The sequence below is a fragment of the Panthera tigris genome, chromosome B3 (genome assembly GCF_018350195.1).
Source record: "Panthera tigris isolate Pti1 chromosome B3, P.tigris_Pti1_mat1.1, whole genome shotgun sequence".
In the NCBI taxonomy this organism is placed as follows: Eukaryota; Metazoa; Chordata; class Mammalia; order Carnivora; family Felidae; genus Panthera; species Panthera tigris.
This window is the reverse complement of record NC_056665.1, coordinates 62132819-62145471: the sequence shown is the minus strand read 5'-3', so window position 1 is coordinate 62145471 and position 12653 is coordinate 62132819. Positions and strand designations below refer to the sequence as shown.

General features: G+C 36.9%; 1 protein-coding gene across 3 annotated transcripts in view; it reads left to right on the top strand.

The window, feature by feature from the left end:
* KNL1 (kinetochore scaffold 1) overlaps positions 1 to 11745 on the top strand; it is a 66986-nt gene extending 55241 nt beyond the window's left edge. For all 3 annotated transcript variants that reach the window (XM_042989141.1, XM_015537362.2, XM_042989140.1), the window contains exons 18-26: positions 1240 to 1317; positions 1477 to 1516; positions 2286 to 2387; positions 3097 to 3197; positions 6371 to 6439; positions 7101 to 7210; positions 8341 to 8459; positions 9142 to 9264; positions 10035 to 11745. In XM_042989141.1, coding sequence (XP_042845075.1) covers positions 1240 to 1317; positions 1477 to 1516; positions 2286 to 2387; positions 3097 to 3197; positions 6371 to 6439; positions 7101 to 7210; positions 8341 to 8459; positions 9142 to 9264; positions 10035 to 10149 — 857 coding nt within the window. In that variant the 3' untranslated portion in view covers positions 10150 to 11745. The remainder of the gene's footprint in view (positions 1 to 1239; positions 1318 to 1476; positions 1517 to 2285; positions 2388 to 3096; positions 3198 to 6370; positions 6440 to 7100; positions 7211 to 8340; positions 8460 to 9141; positions 9265 to 10034) is intronic.
* Positions 11746 to 12653: the final 908 nt, after the last annotated feature.

Genomic DNA, 12653 nt, shown 5'->3' with positions numbered 1-12653 from the left:
ATACCAAAAACCACACTTCTTTCTCTAGATACCACTGACAAATAGCTATTTCTTTCTCATTCCTTAATTATGCCTTGAGCAAATATACTGAGTACCTATGTTGTGCCATGTACAGTGCTCAATGCTTAGAATACTATGGTGATTAAACACAAAAACTTTATGGCCCTGTGGAGCTTCTCATCTAGAAAAGAATATAAGAATTAAATAATTTAGGGCACCTGGATGGCTCAGTCAGTTAAGCATCTGACTCTTGGTTTCAGCTCAGCTCTTGATCTCACGGCTTTGAACCTTGTGGTTTCAAACCCCCTGCTGGGCTCTGAGCTGCCTGTGTGGAGCCTGCTTGGGATTCTCTCTCTCTCCCTCTCACTGTCTCTCTCTGCCTCTCCCCAATTTGCTCTGTCTCTCCCAAAATAAATAAGTAAGCTTAAAAATAATAATTTTATGTTAAGTGCTGTGAGAGAGGTTACACGGTGCTGTAAGGTCCTGAAACAAATCTAACCTAGTCAGGTCCGGAGGAGCTTCTCTCTGTGGAAATGGCTTTTAAGTTAAGGTCTGAAAATGAGGAGGATTTAAAGTGAGGAAGGGAAAGCAGACTATTTAATATGAATAACACACACAGAAGTTCTTCTATGGGAAAGAATGTAACAAGTATAAGGATCTGAAATAAGGCCAATGTTGGCTAGAATAGAGAAAGCGCAAGAGAGAACATGATTCAGATAAAGCTGGAGATGTCAGCTTTGTGGGCCTGGGCAAGGAGGGCCCCTTAAGGAGGTTTGACTTTTTCTGAGAACAGTGAGCAACCTTGAAGAGTATTAAGCATTGGCTGCAATGTAGAGATGGAATTTGAATAGATGAAGAGTAAATGTAAGAAGTTAAGTACTTATTGGAAATGTGCACACATGCTTTTGTGTATGTGTATCTGTTCCTGTTTCTTGTCCATGGGGTTGCCTAACAATAACTTCAACATATGCAATTATATGTAAACAATTTCTACCTCAGAGTGGCCTATGAGAAGCTGCTGTTGGAGATCATTGTCTGTGGCTCAAAGTTCACTTGTCTGCCGCTAGAAGCAAGTCTTTGTATGAAATTATAAGTATAGCTCAGTGCTTTATTGGCAAGGAAAGGTGGGGAATGATGACTATTTGTGAAATACTGTTAACACTTCATTTTGGGACCATCTTTTTTTCTCATCTCTGGTTATTTTTGACTGAGTTATTCTAATGCACATTGCCTACTTAGAAACTAAGAATTTGGAGGATGAAGAGAAAGACAATCCTATGGAAGAATGGAATTCAGAAATGAGAGCTGCAGAGAAAGGTAACTGAATTAATTAAGAAGATAAATGGGGAAAAAAAACAAGTTATTTTCTGTTTATTTAGGTGAGATAAAGTGATACAGAATTTTCAATAGAACAGATGATTTTTTGTAGCAACACTTTAATGTGCCATTCTGACAGATTTTTTTTTTTCCCTAAAGAACTGGAACAGTTGAAAACTGAAGAAGAAGAGCTCCAAAGGTCAGCTTCAACTGGAGTGTTAGAAAATAGGCTAAACTTTGCAAGGCTAAATGGCTTCCTACCTCTAAAAACTGACAAGATTAGGCACATGAATATTGAATTAAGACTGACTCAGGGCTTCTGTTCCACCTTGAACTTGACCTGTTTTCGTTGGCAGTGTTTTCTAAGCACTTATGGGGCATTAATCCAAGGTAGTATTTCTCAAGCTTGAATAATATCGGGATCCTTTTAAAGAAAATAAACCTAGCATTAAACTGTTTTTATATTGTACTTTTTTTTTTTTTTTTTTAAGTTTATTTACTTACTTTGAGAGAAAGAAGACAGAGAATCCCAAGTAGGCTCCATACTGTCACTGCAGAGCCCAACACGGGGCTCACTCCCACAAACCATGAGATCAAGACCTGAGTGGAAATCAAGAGTCGGATCCTTAACTGACTGAGCCACCCAGGCACCCCAAAATGAAAAGTAAATTTTAATAATAATATTAAAGAATATGCAAACCGTCAAAGATGCAAACCTTCATGGATCCTAATTTTGAGAACCATTGGTTTAAGCTTTTCCTAATTAGACCCTCACTTCTAGATTAATGCTTATTAAAAAAAAAAAAAACACACAAGAAAAAAAAAACTAAGAAAACAAAAATGGATGCCATTCACTTCACTGGGGAGCCATCTAGCATGTGACTTCTTCTCATAAACCTTTTATTTTTATGGAGTCCAAATTCTCTGACAACAGCCTTATCTCTCTGATTACCTGCTATGATTTGCAGAAATCTCTTAGAACTGGAAGTACAGAAAGAGCAGACCCTTGCTCAAATAGACTTCGTGCAAAAACAAACAAATAGAACTGAAGAGCTACTGGATCAGTTGAGGTAAGGAAAAGCAGGTGTCATTAGTTTGTGTTTTACCCTGTGCCTTTGTAGTTGGCTAACCTATTACAGCAGTTGACATGTGTTTTTAACATGTATCACTGTTGTTGTTTTTTTTAAGTTTATTTATTGATTTTGAGAGAGAGCCCACATACAGTGGGAGAGGGGCAGAGAGAGAGGGAGAGAGAGAGAGAGATTCCCAAGCAGGCTCTGCAGTGCCAGCACGGAGCCTGACATGGGGCTTGAAACCACAAACCAGGACTTAAACCCGGGGCTTGAACCCTTGAACCTTGAAATCATGACCCGAGCCAAAATCAAGAGTTGGACACTTACCTGACTGAGCCACCCAGATGCCCCTGTGTATCACTATCTTTAACCCGTAATACAATACAACCTCAAAAAGAGTCAATGTACTCAACACCAAGCTGAAAGTATACAAGGTGGGAAAGCTATGAAATTATCATTTTAAAATATTTAACACTTTATATTGCCTAAACTTGGGTTTTCTCTGATGCAGAACTCAAAATTGGGTCAATTCTTTCAAAAGCATATTTGTACATTCACGGTATTTGAATCAAAATATTTGATTATCTCCCAAGCCAGCAAAAAACTTCAGCAAATATTGCTGGCACTCTTTGTGTGGAATCAAAAGTTAACTCTCCTCTTCTTTTACTTCAGAAAAAAATTTTTGTCTTTGTTTATTTCTCTCCAGCGTGTCTGAGTGGGAAGTCATCGAGTGGAGTGATGATCAAGCTGTGTTCACCTTTCTTTATGACACAATAGAACTTACCATCACCTTTGGAGAGCCAGCAGGTGAGTAGCAAAAGTAATTCCTCTGCAGAAAAATGTATGGATAAACTCACTAAGGAGTCCAATCTTTATTTTACTACAATAATAACTATTAACATAATGAAATGAAAGCACACTAGAAGAAGCAATTATTTTAATTTACAATAATAGGATTTCATTTTATTAGATAGAGAATAAAATAAAAATTCAACTAATGAAAGTTGACCTTTGTTGAATGACATTAGATGAAAGAAATTTTACATATCCAAATAATGAATCAATATGCTATTTGCATCTATTTATTCTGGCTTCCTTTTTTCCATCTGTCTTTTTTGATAGACTTACTCTAATGGCTGGTGACACTTGTTTTGTTTTGTTTTGTTTTGTTTTGTTTTGTTTTGTTTTGAGAGAGAACATGAGCAGGGGAGGGGCAGAGAGAGAGGAGGACAGAAGGTCCAAAGCAGGCTGTCTGCTGACAGTAGCCAGCCTATTGTGGGGCTTGAACTCACGAACCGAAGCTTGAGTTCATGACTTGAGCTGAAGTTGGATGTTCAGCCAACTGAGCCACCCAGGTACCCCTTGATATTTTTTTTTTTTTTTTGTACTTAAATTAACCTAAAAAGTTCATTGGAAGTTCTGTATATATTGGTAGGCTTAACAGAGTCTTTGGAATCAGTATATGGTAACTGGACAGAGTTCTAGCTATTTTGTTAAGAGGCTCCTGTCGGTGTCTTTAGGTCTTTTCTCTGAAACAATTTCAGCATAGCAAACCAAACTTCACATTTTTCCAGCCTCCACACATGATTCTCCTTAAAATTTCCTTTTCTCAAAGAATATCAACAACTTCAGTCCAGGTCCAAAATTAAATGTTTATTTGTTTGTTTGTTTGTTTGTTTGTTTATTTTGAGAGAGAGAGAGGGTGGGGGAGGAGTGGGTAGAGTGAGAGGGAGAGAGAGAATGCCAAACAGACTCTGCACTCAAGCCACCCACATGCTCTAGTCCAGGTCCAAAATTAAAACAGGAATCACTCTTTACCTCTTTATTTTATCCCTTGCCAGGCATATCTAATCATCAATAAGACTTACTGATTTTAATTTCTTAATACTGATCCACTTTTCTTCATTTCCTATCAATAGTCATTTCTAACCAAATGACTACAATAACATTCAAACTGGCCTTTCTGGATCTTCTCCTTTTCCCCTCCAATTCATCTTCCTTCCTGCAGCTATGGGGATTGTTAAAAATCTGATTATGCACCAAATACTCTTAGACTAATGATCAAAATATTTGCTATGAACTGTAACATCTTGCAAGAATTTAATTTTTCCTCCTTTTCCTGCCTCATCTTAAACTATTCTCTGCACTTTCGCACATGGATTTCTTTCATTTCCCTTTTTTTTTTTTTTTTTTTAAAGTAGGCTCCACACACAATGTGGGCCATGAACTCACAACCCTGAGAATCAAGGGTCTCATGCTCTGATGACTGGCCAGCCAGGCACCCCTCTTTCATTTCTTTATAAAAGATCATGGTCGGGGCACCTGCGTGGCTCGGTCGGTTAAGCATCCGACTTCGGCTCAGGTCATGATCTCACGGTCCGTGAGTTCGAGCCCCGTGTCGGGCTCTGTGCTGACCGCTCAGAGCCTGGAGCCTGTTTCAGATTCTGTGTCTCCCTCTCTCTCTGCCCCTCCCCTGTTCATGCTCTGTCTCTCTGTGTCTCAAAAATAAATAAACGTTAAAATTAAAAAAAAAAACAAAAAACAAAAGATCATGGTCTTTTTATGGTCAGTCATATTCCATCCTTCTCCAGGACCTTCATAATGATCTTTTTTATGCCTGGAAACCCTTTCCCTTGCCTTTGTCCATTTGGACTACTATAACAAAAATGCCATAAACTGGGTAGCTTATGAACAACCAAAATTTATTTTCTACATTTCTGGAAGCTGGAGATCCAAGACTGGGATGCCAGCATGCTCAGGTAAGAGCCCTCTTCCAGGGCACATACTTTTTATTGTATCCTTATATGCTGAAAGTCCAAGCTAGCTCTTTAGGGTCTCTTCTGAGACCCTAATTAATCTCGTTCATAAGGGGTCTACCCTCATGTCTGAAATACCTCCCCAAAAATCTGTCACCTAATACCATCACCTTGGGCATTAAGATTTCAACATACAAATTTGAGGGGAGGACACAATCATTCATACCATAGTACTCCCTCTCCACTAAATAAATTTCTGCCAGTAATTCTTAAGAGCTCAGCTCAATTATCACTTTCTCAGGAAAGTTTTCCCTGACTCTCCTTTTACCCATTCCTTCTACTAGTTACCTTCCTCTTATATATTTTCTCATTGCTTCCCGCAGTTTTACTTAATAGTGCCTATTCCCAGTTGTAGTTTTTGGTGTGTTTATTTGTGCAATTATCTGTGTATCCCCCTGAGCTATTAGCTTTTTGAGAATATAATTTGATCGTGTCTTTTTGTCTCATTATTGTATCCCCAGTGCCTAACACATAGAAAATATTCAATAACATGAAAAGAATCAGAATTCGAGAAACATGAGAGAACTCTAGAGTTTGGAGGAGGAAGCAGCTCTCCTGGCTACCTAAAACTCATTACTGTAATGCTAAGAGCATAAATCATTTGCACTGTATTTATAAAAAGAAAGTAGGTGTGAAGAGATCATAGTCATTTTTTTGTATGGTGTCTGAAAATAGTATCTTTGCACAAAATTTAGGAGTTAAAGGAGGAGGCCTTGATAAATTTAAAATAAAGGTACTACACCTTAAATTTCCTTCAAAGGCCTGTCAGTAAGTGTAGTTCGGCAGTCTCGGGGAGCCTTTACCATTCACAAAAAATAATATGATTCAAGGATATACCTTTAGCTGCTTATATTAAAAAAACACTCTGTTTGGGCACCTGGGTGGCTCAGTCACTTGAGCATCTGACCCTTGATTTCAGCTCATGTCATGATCCCAAAGTGGTGGGATCGAGCCCCATGTCAAACTCTGCACTGAGTGTGGACCCTTCTTAAGATTCTCTTTCTTCTCTCTCTCTCTCTTCACATGCTCTCTCTCTCTCTAAAGAAAAAACAAAAACAAAAAACCCTGCTACCCAGAAAGAGTAGGCTTGTAAAGTACTGAGTTGTATGTGGCTTAAAATCAGATAATAAAAAGAAATACTACTCTTACTCTGGTTCTTCCTAGTTGGTCTCCCTTTCCTGGACAAGGCTTTCAGGAAGATTGTTGACCTGAATTTTCAGTCTCTATTAGATGGTAAGTCCAGTTATCCACAAAAAACTTGTTGAATATTTACAAGTGTAAATTGCTCCTTGAGAGCTCTTTCACATACAAAGTTAAATATAAACAATAATAATAATAATAATTTGTCCTTAGAAATGTTTATTAGACATAAAATTGCTTGGATAATGTTCCAAATATTAGGTAGGATTTAATTTTTTTAATTATTACTAGATTTTAAGCAATGATTGATGATTAATAATAGCTGTTTCCATAATTGAAAAATTACCATTATGAGTACTTAATCTGTATCAGGCATTAATGTTACTTACGTTAACACTTGGAGGTAAGGTTCCTCATTTTACAAATTAGAGAACTGCAGCTCAAAAGAAGTAAGTGTTGTGCTTAGGATCACTCAGGTTGTAAGGAAAGGCAGGATTTAAACTTAGGTTTATGTTACATTTAAGCCCATGTTTTTAACCAGCTTCTATTCTGTACATGATAAAGGCTTGAGTTTTTATAAGAATGTCTGTGTTTACTATATATGTTGATTTATGTGTTTGAAAATAAAACGGAGAGGATACTTAGATACCTAGTAGTTTGAAGGTATTTCTAGTTTATATAATATTTCTAACTTATGTGTAGAAGATAAATGAAAGTAAGTAATACCCTGTTGTTGTTGTTTTTCCTTCCTCAGAGGATAAAGCTCCTCCTTCCTCCCTTTTAGTTCATAAGCTTATCTTCCAGTACATTGAGAAACAAGAATCCTGGAAGAAGAAATGTAAAACACAGCATGAGGTTCCCAAGGTAAATCTGATTAAAGCATTTTGAAAGAAAATTTTGTTTTCTGTCACAAAAAGAAGAGCTCTGAGGGGCTCCTGGGTGGCTCATTTGGTTAGATGTCCAACTCTTGGTTTCGGCTCAGGTCATGATCTCACAGTTTCATGAGTTGGATCCCTGCATCAGGCTCTCCTGGTGGCATGAAGCCTGCTTGGGACACTCTGTCTCTTCCTCTCTCTCTGCCCCTATCTCACTCACACTGTCTCTGTCTCTCTCAAAAATAAGTAAACTTAAAAAAAAAATTTTTTTTTTAATAATAAATTAAAGGGGCGCCTGGGTGGCTCAGTCGGTTGAGCATCCAACCTTGGCTTAGGTCATGATCTCACATTTTGTGCATTCGAGCCCCACATCGGGCTCTGTGCTGACAGCTCAGCATCTGGAGCCTGCTTTGGATTCTGTGTCTCATTCTCTCTCTGCCCCTACCCGACTTGTGCTCTTTCTCTGTCTCTCAAAAAAAATAAATGTAAAAAGAATTTTTTTTTAAAATAATAAATTTTAAAAAAAGAAGAGCTGCAATTTTATATATGTAATAGTGGATCCTGAAATTATAAAAATATTGGGGTGCCTGGGTGGCTCAGTTGGTTAAGCATCCGACTTCAGCTCAGGTCATAATCTCACAGTTCATGAATTCAAGTCCCATGTCAGGCTCTGTGCTGACAGCTCAGAGCCTGGAGCCTGCTTTGGATTCTGTGTCTCCCTCTCTCTCTGCCCCTCCCCCATTCATGTGCTCTCTCTCGAAAATAAACATTTTTTAAAAAATGAAAGTATAGGGGCGTTTGTGTGGCTCAGTCTTTTGGGCGTCTGACTTCGACTCAGGTCATGATCTCACGGCTCATGGGTTCAAGCCCCACATCAGACTCTGTGCTGACAACTCAGAGCCTGGAGCCTGCTTTGGATTCTGTGTCTTCCTCTCTCTCTGCCCCTCCTCAGCTCAAACTCTGTCTCTGTCTCTCTCTCAAAAATAAACATTACAAAAAAAATTTTATATGAAAGTTTAAATATATAAATTATTTAACTTTGGGGATTTCTTTATAACAGAGCCACTAAAAACTGAAATGTTTTCATAATTTCTTTTTTTTTCCCCCTATTTTTCCCAGATGCTTCAAGAAATTTCACTTGTAGTGAGCCATTGTAGACTCCTTGGAGAAGAAATTGAGTTTTTAAAGAGATGGGGACCAAATTATAACCTAATGAACATAGATGTGACTAATACCGAGTAAGTGTATTACTTTCCCAGGGCTGCCTTAACAAAGTGCTACAAACTCAGTGGCTTTAAACAACAGCAATTGTTTCACAGTTCTGGAGGCTAGAAGTCATCAAGATGTTAGCAGGGTTTGTTCTTTCGGAGGGGCTAAGAGAATCTGTTTCATGCCTCTCTCTTAAATTCTAGTGATTTGCTGGCAATCATTGACATACCTTGGCTTATAAATATATAACTCCAGTATCTGCTTTCATCTTCACATCATGTTCTTCCTGTATGCATGTTTGTGTCCAAATGCCCCCTTTTTATAAGGACACCAATCATTTTGGATTAGGAGACCATCCCACTCCAGTAGGACTCCATCTTAACTAATTAAATCTGCAATGATCTTACATTCTGAGATACTGGGGGCTAGGGCTTCAAGATATGAATGGCAGTAGGGACATAGTTCAATCTGTAACAGTAAGTAAGTAATCAAAAACTTACTAAAATGATTTCTTTCAGTGAATTTTATGACTAACAATGGAAATGAACAACCATAATAATACTTTGTTCCAGATGTTTTACCCTCTGTCCATTTGATAAGGACAAGAAATAATGTACCACCTAAGTTTCACCTACCAGTGTAAAAAGAAAATATATTTGTTTCATTCTATGTTTGTTTTTTATTTTTAATTGAGGATTTTGTCTTTTACAGATTGAGGCTTTTATTCTCCAGCTCTGCAGCATTTGCAAAGTTTGAGATAACTTTACCTCTCTCAGTTCATTTTCCAACTGTCCGCTTACCTTTTTCCATTCAAAATCACATTGGAAACATTGGGTAAGTAAAGGGCCAGCAGGATAGGGCTCCTAATGACTTTTCTACCTCTCCTCTATTATTTGAAAAATCTCTCAAAGTGGCCAGAAATAATGGATATATACCATTATTGGATATGCCAATAATGGATAATCCATACTGAGTGCCAAATGTTACTCCTGACTTCCTTTTGAAGGATTTGTTCTTATAATTTAGTGACCTTCATTGCTAGCACCTTGGATACTGGAGACCACTGGTATATTCTTTTATACTTGCTCCACTTTTTGAATAATCTTACCTAAAACAGGAGCCCAAAAAGGAAAAAAATGGGTATAAGCTTAGCCCAGATCATATATAAACAACCTTTATGCCCTTAAAAACAGAATATCACTTAATCACTTAGTAATCATTTAAAAAAGCTGTGCAGTCATAATGCTTTTCTCAGTTAGCCTTTGTAACCAGACATAACAATATTTCATTCCTATTTGTGACTTTTTAGACATACAGTTGACAGTTTGTAAGATGGTAGAGTTTAGAATGCACCCACCTCAAATCCATCAGCAAACACCAGCAGTTTAGATTTTTAGCTAAGTCAAGATACCCCCCAGTTCATACAGAATTGCTCTTAGGCCTTGTTTTTGGAATCCCAGTTCAAACTGGACAGTCTGTTTTTAGAAATGTCTATTTATGCTTCCTAAAAGACTCAGAGACCATACCCAAAAACATGAATTCCACTGAAATGCTATCGATAAGTACGTTTCCAGAAAAATTAATGAACCTTTTGTTCTTTCTAGCCAAGATGAAATCACTGCAATTCTATCTAAAGTGCCACTGGAGGACAACTACCTAAAGAATGTAGTCAAGCAAATTTACCAAGATCTACTTCAGGACTGCCATTTCTACCACTAGACCTATGGACTACAGCTATAATAACCAAGCATAGCGCACATCATAATGATACTACGTCGGAGTATCCATTGCTATTTAATCTTTGTCTTTAGGTGATAGAAAGAAGCCTCATAAAACTCCTCCTGATGATGTTATAGTTAATTTGTTATAGTTAATATGGCTAGTGTTTAAATCTCTACAGTCAGGAATGATGAAAGTCCTCAAATAGCCTTTTATCAACTTGCTCATCTTTTTATGAAAGGTTCAAATAGAACACTTAGGGAAAATTTCTTCTAATTAAAGTTGTGCTCTTTGCTTTAGTACAGGCCCTACAGAGTAACTTTAAGTGGAGCTGTCACCGCTGACAAAAACATTAGCCATTTCCTCATATGTACAGCTCTAATTTTTTGGTTGCCGGCCTCCTGTCTAGTAGGTATTTTTCTGGGATAGAGATTTATCTGTCTACAAACTACTCTTTCTCCTTTTTCTTCATTTTAAAAATTTTATTAAGAAAAAGCAATAGCACTCAGCTATTCAAATGGTTGCCATCTTTTCTAGAGGGCCTTGACTTTTATTATGTAATATGTGTTAATATTTTCTCAGTATAATTTTATAGAGAAAGTTAATTCATTTTGGGCCAGTACATATATGTAAATATATTGATATTTTTTTGTTTTTGTGATGTAGTAAGGAGATATATATATATATATACATATGGAAATACATAGTCGTGTATAGAGAGATACTCTTCTTCCTAGGCAATTTCCATCTTTCTGAAGGATGCTTTACAGCAAGATTCTCAGTCTCTTTCTATCAAATAATTGTACTTCAAACAATATCAAATTTAAAACCACCAGTTCTGTCCAGTTCTGGCAGTAGTAATTAATTTAATGTGAGAATTGGTTTCTGAAGCCACACCCTTCTCATAAACAAAAATAAGCCATATCCATTGATATTGAATGACCAGTATTATCTGTGAGATAAATATGAGAAAATTTTTACCCAAACTTTAATTGAATCCTAATCATGATAATTTTTTCATTTCCTTTGTATTTAATTATAAACTAAAGTATATTTGCATTTCAAACTAATTCATATTAAAATTTTGCTTTATACTTTATGATCAGGTTAAAGTCCTCTGGGTCCCATGAATGTTATCTTCGCTCTTAAATTGGCTTTTACTTCTGAGCTATTGGTCAGAAAGATCACATGGTCTTTTAAACCTCAAATTCAACATAAAATTTATTTTCCATAAAAATCAAGATGTAAATATTCTTGAAAAACTTTTAAAGTCACCAATTTGGCCTGTTTTCCATGAAACTTAAATTAGTTTCTTATTGGAGTTGTTTTATTTATATTCTGTAAACCTAAAAAGTAGAAATTTTCTTCTATTCATTTTGGTAAACTGGAATGACCAGCTTCAAGAATGATTTGGCTTGTAATTATGGACTCTGCTTTCTTGGGTTTAGTTACAAAATTGTAATATATACCTAGTTATTTGCATTTGTATTTGTTCAAAGGATTGGCTATTTCTATAAACATTTTTTGGAAATTGTTCCTTCACTAATTAGAAGCAGACTGGTTTTTGCACTATTAAAATAAGTTTATTATATGAAATCTTTTTTTTTTATGTTTGTTTATTTTTGAGAGAGACAGAGCATAAGCAGAGGAAGGGCAAAGAGAGAGGAAGACACATAATCAGAAGCAGGCTCCAGGCTCCATGATGTTAGCACAGAGCCTGATGTGGGGCTCAAACTGACGAACGCTGAGATCATGACCCTAGCCAAAGTTGTATGTCTCGCCAACTGAGCCACCCAGGCGCCCCTATTATATGAAATCTTTTTAAGCAGTGTCTGTTTATGAAGTGAAGAGGTTTGTTGTTGTTTTTTACCATGTATTCAATAGACCTGTGAAGATAGAAAAAGGAAGCTCTCTCTAGAAATACACACTCGAAAATTCAGATAAGATTATGTCAGGACCTGAGTGTAAGAACGAGATACAAACTATAGTTATCCCTATGTCTCTGAAAGACAGTAAAAGAAAACTATTTGAAGTTCCTTAGGAAACTATGATTTCTAAGGGCTAATGGAGTGGTTCTCCAAGTATAGTCCCTAGACTAGTAGCATCAGTTTCTCCCCAAACCTGCTGTATCAGAAACGCTAGGGGTGGGGACCAGTACTCTGTGTGTGTTTATTTTTTTTTACTTTCTTTTTCTTTTTCGTTTATTTATTTATTTTGAGAGAGATTGAGAGCAAGGGAGGGCAGAGAGAGACGAGAGAGAATTCCAAGCCAGGCTCTCGATGTCAGCACAGGGCCCCATAGGGCCCCTTGCAGGGCTTAAACTCATATGACTTGAGCTGGAATTAAGAGCCAGATATTTAACCACTCAGCCACCCAGGCACCCCTTAACTTTTTTTTTTTCAATAACTTCACTAAAATATAATTGACATCATACAATTCACCTTTTATTTTTTAATTTAAAAAATTTTTTTTCAAAGTTTATTTATGTTTGAGAGACAGAGTGT